The sequence below is a fragment of the Chinchilla lanigera genome, unplaced genomic scaffold, assembly GCF_000276665.1.
Source record: "Chinchilla lanigera isolate Chin_1 unplaced genomic scaffold, ChiLan1.0 scaffold00104, whole genome shotgun sequence".
Lineage (NCBI taxonomy): Eukaryota > Metazoa > Chordata > Mammalia > Rodentia > Chinchillidae > Chinchilla > Chinchilla lanigera.
The window spans coordinates 210329-216923 of NW_004955505.1; the positions used below are offsets into that span (position 1 = coordinate 210329).

General features: G+C 39.5%; 1 protein-coding gene across 1 annotated transcript in view; it reads right to left on the minus strand.

The window, feature by feature from the left end:
- The window catches only part of Lrrk2 (leucine-rich repeat kinase 2), a gene marked incomplete at its 5' end in the record, with an annotated part of 132600 nt that extends 126005 nt beyond the window's left edge, over positions 1 to 6595 (minus strand). The window contains 3 exon segments of the mRNA XM_013505951.1: positions 1619 to 1728; positions 6103 to 6188; positions 6429 to 6595. Of these exon segments, the coding sequence (XP_013361405.1) occupies positions 1619 to 1728; positions 6103 to 6188; positions 6429 to 6582 (350 nt within the window).

The following is a 6595-nucleotide window of genomic DNA, read 5'->3' on the forward strand; positions in this document are numbered from 1 at the left end:
CAGCCTGGAGTCCGCTCTGTTCACAATTCTGTTGCTTCTGGCTCAGAGTACGAGCACAGTACAGAATTAATGGATGGAAGGCGAACAAATGAATGGAAGAGTGAGGGAATGAAGAATATTTCCTGTAGAAATATTTGTTATTAACGTAAACAGCCGTTTGCACTGGACTATGACTCAAACGAATGTTCCAGCACTCTGCAAAGTTACAGATTGACTAACCGTTGGGAATCTTGTAAATTTTCAAACAAAGCAAGAGACATGTCAGGTTACCCTTACTAATTACAGACATGCCATATTTGGGGTAATTCCTAACTAAACGTGATAGACCCAACTCCAGAATTTCAGAGATACAGGTAAAGATGAGAACATAGATTAATTATAACTACGCTTTTTTCAAAACGACCTTGTGACAGCAGAAACTAGAGAACAGCAACACAGGTATCAAAACTGGAAACATGAAGGAGTACTAAGCACTGAGGTGTAGTTTTAGAGAGCAGACCAGAACTATCGAAGCCAAAATGGCTCTATTCACATCTTAATGTTTATGTATGAAATATACTCATCTATGAAAAATACAGAGCTCTGGGCTGGGGATATAGCTCAGTGGCATAAGCGCCTGCCTGGCAAGCACAAGGTTGTAAGTTCAATCCCCGGTACCGCAAAAAAAAAAAAAAAAAGAAAGAAAGAAAGAAAAAAAGGAAAAATACAGAGCTCTCCGTTTTTCTAAATCTGCAGCCATCATTGATACTAATAAACGACACCAAGGTGTAAACTTTAGTTTTGCATCAACTGTATTTTTCTCAAGCAATATACCATTAGAAACAAACTGTATTCAAAAATCACATTCCCTGTAGTAAAAGAAAGTGATATTAGGTACTGAGAACATTTAAAGTTAATGGCAGGAGATAACTTCTTAAATGTCAAAGGATTAACTTATAAAAAGGAATCTCCTTGAAACACATTTTTTTTTTCCCTCAGAAAACCCTCTCAACTAATTATGAATAAAAAGTTATCTCATTTAAAAAGTCATTATGCTGCAAATTGCAAAAAAAACAGTAGCCAGGAAAATAGCTGTCAAGCTTTGGCTACAGATGTGCCAAAAGGTACTTTCCTCTTTTTCTCTTCTTTTTGAAAGCCATAGTCTAAACTCACTAAATATACATGTATGAATATACGTAAGTATGCCAACTAAAGATGGGGAAGCATGAACTTCTAAATTACTACTTATAGAATTAAATGTACAGTTCTTATATTTCAAGAACTAGTAATTTGTATTGGTTCTACTACTGAAAAGCAAAAAACAATTAAACCTTTAAAAAAACTCTTCTTGGTTTGAATCCGTAAGCAGTCATCAAAAATCTACAAATTAGCCAATTATATAATTGTAGGATTACATTATTAAAAGAATATCACCTGACATTTTACCACCAATGTTAGTTTTCCAATTCAAACTTCTGAGTTTAAAGCTCCCTAAAAATGCAGACTACTGATCCAAGGAAAAACAATATCTGTATTTGGAAAGAATTTGCCTGGGTTGGAAATAGAATATAAAAGGGGAAAGGCCATCATACGTGTAGATATTCAACGTAATTTGTTTTTACTTGTCTGCCATACTTACTGGTGTACACCGAGGACTTCCCAATCATTTCCAATATCCTGGGGGCCCATTAAGCTTTGCATTGTACCTGGACAGACCTCTATTAATTTGCACAGAAGTGACCAACCCACCTAGAAGCAAGAAAGGCAAATATTCATATTTAAAGGATGTTATTGGAACATATTCATTCAAACATGATCACTTCCTTCTTAGAATATAATTTTAAATCATTGTTTTAAAATAACAATGCTCTAACATACTTACTGAGATTCAAAAACAAACAATATTCTTGGAATCCATATTTACCTAAAAACATACCAGAAGGGCATACAAAAAAAATAACATTTCCAATTAATGAAGAAGATATATATATCTATTATCTAAATAAAACTAAACTACAAAAATTGTTTCGGAGGCCAAACTAAAATTATTAACTACTCCCATCTTAGTACCTTTTAAACACACATCTACCAGAATGTCTTCCAAGTATTTAGTATTTTAATGATAGGGAAAAAAATGTAATCTGCAATGCAGAATTAGGAAAAAGTTGGAGATTTTAGTGGCAATGCATAAATTATCAGAAATGACTGCTCCTCAAATTATGGGGCTAGACTAACACTAGCAAAAGAAATAGCACTGTACTCTGGCTGAATCTACCCTGTTACAGGAAGAAAAGAGTGGGCAATATAATACACAGAGGAAGTAGAATTCCCCACAGAGGAAGTAGAATTCCCCCCTTTACATTCCTCTACAGTGTCTGACTTTGAACCAATGAGGTCTAGAAATTACAAATGTCCTTAGGTTCTTTCACATTTCCAAGTGAAAAATAGACTAATTGGTACATTCCAAGATTGACTAATCTTGAAAAATAGACTAATTGGTACATTCCAAGATTGGTACACTCTTCACTCAGTCCATTTACACAGGATGCCAACTTGAAAAAGTGGTTCTCTACTCTGAAAAAAATAAAACAAAATAAGGTCCTGACTCCAAACCAGAGATTAAATTCAACCCAGTCTTCTTACCGTATAAAGTATCAATAAATTTAAAGTATCTTCAATTCTTGATATCAGAGGACCATATCTGAAATGGTCAGGAAAATAACAAACAAACAAAAAAACAGAAAATGCTTACAAATGCAGCCTCTATGAGTAATGAAAAAGTGCGTAAGTATGCTATGTGGTAAACACCAAGATAATATAAATCTTAAAAGCAAGACCTGCCGGGAGTTACACATGGAAAGATACAATACAGGAGAGGTAGGACTTGACTCAGATCGCAAAAGAACCTTCTACCACTGATCAGTTGTGAGGAAAGTGCTAATTCGTAAAAGAGTGCGAGAAGGAAGGAAATGGCTGATGGGTGAGATGCGACTCATATTTAAAAAAGAGAAAGACTAGATACACAAGCAGAGCTGAACGACACAGAGCTGAACGACAGGGCAATGAATTCATGTGCATTCAGCAAGAAATAAACAAGAATGATTAAACAAGAAGTACTTCATCAATGACATCTCCTTACAATATTACTTATAATGGGATGTTTTTCAAATGAAGGGTTATTTTTCAAATTCAACGTGAACTGCTTTACTTTGTCACTACTTCCTTTTGTGTAAGTCCAAATTAGTGTAAAAGGCAGCAATTTCTAACAGCTATTTTTACATATATTTAACTAGGGCATCCTCCCCCAAAGAAGCTGTCATAGAAACCAGCTATTTTTGAGCTTTCATAAAATACATTGAGACTCTCCCTCCACCACACCCCCTGTATTTAAGAAAATAACATTCTGAAGAGCTTTCGGTAGTGGGAGAAAAAATCACATAGGACGCTAACCCCATGTCTGTACCTGTGCGGCTGACGCAAGGAGAAAATCTGCTTTGTTTGGGTTGGTAAAGCGGCAGCACCAATGACTGCTTTGCAAACAGATTCAAGCAACTGAGCCTGCGGCCACTATGAGGAGTTTCCATGATTAAATAGAACTGTAGCAGCGCAGCACGGCTCACCATGGTTCCATGAATCTACTCCATTGAAAACTTATCTTTCAAAGCCGTTTCTTCAGCCTGCACAGCGCACGTATAACTGGTAGCCTTACTTCATTATAATTTTCCTATAAACTCAAGCATCTCACACACATGAAAGAGTCAAGGGACCAAAGCAAATGCAGCCACCTTCAGTTATTTTGCTGTCCTTCGAAGACTGAAGCTGTGTGGGTAAAAGTAAAACCCTGAGGGACAGAAAATGATTGGCGAGAAGCAAAAAGTAAACAGTAGCTAGTATAACAACTCTCTGAAGGTTGTCACTTACTAAGAAGCATTAAGAAAATATAAAAATAGTTTGAAAAGAAAAACTCACACTCTGGAAATATCATGTTTGACCACTTCTGGGAACAGACCTTAATATTTATTTCTGAAAAGTAATTCACCTTAACTCCTCATATGCATCAAGAGTTTTTAACTGGGCACATGAACCATTAAAGAAGAACCATACTAATTACTGTACTCACTGAAGAAATGTAAAGGAAAACATTACTTTCAAATGGACTTTCAAACTATCAGTAGAAAGAGATCCTTTTCTACATCCCATTGGTAAGACCAAAGATAATTAAAATTGCCAGGGTAACCATAGTATTTCTATAAAACCACTGTACTTCTTACGTTCATATGTAAAAACCCTGTGAATTCAGCAGTGATGGTCTGTATGATGGAAAGGCATTTTGAAGGTGTGAGAAGACTTGAGTCCTGGCTATTACAAGCTCTCTGAGCCTCAAAAAAAAACCTACCTACTGCGCCACTATCTGGGTAAAATATCTGATAAGACTTCTATAAGGGCAACGTGATTCCAGTGAGAATCAAATGGTATCGACACATACAATTTGCAGATATACACATGTATGATGCTGAAATTAATACATTCATTTCATTAAATTACCAAGCAAAAAGACGCTTCCTTATTTTCTAGCATATTTTGTCTCTGATCTGCTCTGAGCGATGAGTGACATTTATAACTACTCCAGACAAATTCAGTGCCTAGGCTTGACAAGTTTCTAAAATTTAGGAAGTATGGGAGAGGGGACACAGCTCAGTAGTAGAATGCCTGCTTAGCATGTGCGAGGCCCAGGGTTCAACGCCCAGCACTGAAAATGTAAAGAGTGAATATGCTCCAGGCTCCCCTTGGGTTCTCGAGTCCGGCACTGTGTCCTTTGGATTCTGCAGGTCAACGCCTTCCCAGGGCCCGACTGTCCTGACCAGTACCAAGAGAGCAGGCCCACTGGGTCAAGGGCACAGCCTTGGAATGGAGACACTTTGGAACACAGCTCAGAGGTGAGGAAGAAGGAGGATGTTGGTGGAAAGTGATTCCGATTCAATGGGCAACTTTCTCACACTGAGTGCTAAAAGGAACAGTGCTTTTATCATTTCTCTCTCTTTCTTGATTTTGTTCGTAAGCAGCCTAAAAATCTATAGTTGAATGAGAAATGTTTCACTGTGGAAGAAAAACAAATATATTTATTCCACATATAAAAGTCCTGACCTGAAGGAAGCAAGATAACATTCACCAACACTAGATATAGCTAGATACAGAGATACCATGAAAATAAAAAGATGGGCAGCAACTTTGAGATCAAGATACTCTTACCTCTGTCTAGCCTCTTGAATATTAAGAAACATTGGTTAAAAAAGAAAGAAAGAAAGAACCATTAACCTTCTGACTACCTCCCCATGGAGTTCAAATCCCAATCTCTCCCCTGAGTGCTTGGCATACAGATGATAAAGCTGATTTCAGTTCCCCAAATCTCAAAGTGCTCTGAAGGAAGTGATCACCTTAGGAAGAAATTTTCCCTTGACTTTAAATCATCCTGAATTACCATCTTGGGGCTGCTTTTTTAATCTAACCACAGTACTTCACATATTTCTGGATTTCCTATGGATTTCCACTTTTATATCCCTATGACACAGTGGCAAAGTAAACATTTAAACCCAAGGGGAACCATAAAACACTCTTTTTAGATTATACCACAAGGTATAATATAACTGAACAAGATTAGAATCTGTCTTCACACAACGAAGCTGAAATCTAGGAGAGTTTGCCAGTTCCTTAATTGTGTTTTATTACTGTTAATTATTCCCCTTCCCAAACGATTCACAATATCTAGGCCACGCTGCACATTGGGAGGATTCTTAGAATAGCTGGCTCTAAACACTAATGAACTCATCCTGCCAATAACAGAAGTAAACCTCAGTCTATTTTTATTCTGCTGCCGCCACTATCCACATTCTCAGTAAGTTTTACGCAGTGACTTCTAAAGACGAGGCACCGCGTAGTGGGCCCTTCTACTCTGTGAACACTGCCTCATGATGTGAGAAGGTTTCCATCCTAAATCCTCAGTCAGGGGACGGTCAAACCAAATCTCAAGAAAAAATCCAGCCACTCTGAGCGTATCTGCAGGGCCGGCTCGTCTTCCTTCCCAAACAGAAGGGGAAATGCGTGCAGCGAAAACTGCTCCTTTACCTGCTGTACACTCGCCACTCTCAGATAGGAGTCCAGGACGATCAGCAGAGGCACGTGGAAATTTTTGCCTTGAAACAACTTGGAGGCTGGAAAACAAGGGGTGGAGGAAAAGCAGCAAAGTCACCATCCCCGGCACCCCGCTTTGCAGCGGGGGAAGCTGAGGAGGCGAGCGCCAGGGCTTTCTGCAGCTCCCAGCACCTGGGGGGCCCCAGGGAGGGCGCAGGCAGCCGCGGCTGTGCGCGGCCCGGTGCCGCAGCCCCGCGGGCGCAGGAAGTTGGCGGGAGTGGGGTGGGGCGGCGCGGCGGGGACCCCGGCCCCCGCATTACCGTGCTCGGAGTACGTGAACACCAGCATGTCCTCCAGGATCTGCACCAGCGTGTCTATCTGCTTTCCTTCCTGGACGTTGTTCAGCCTGACGATCAACTTCTTCAGAGTTTCCTCGTCCTCGTCCCCGCAGCCCTGCCGGCTGCCACTGGCCATGGTGGCCGCGCCG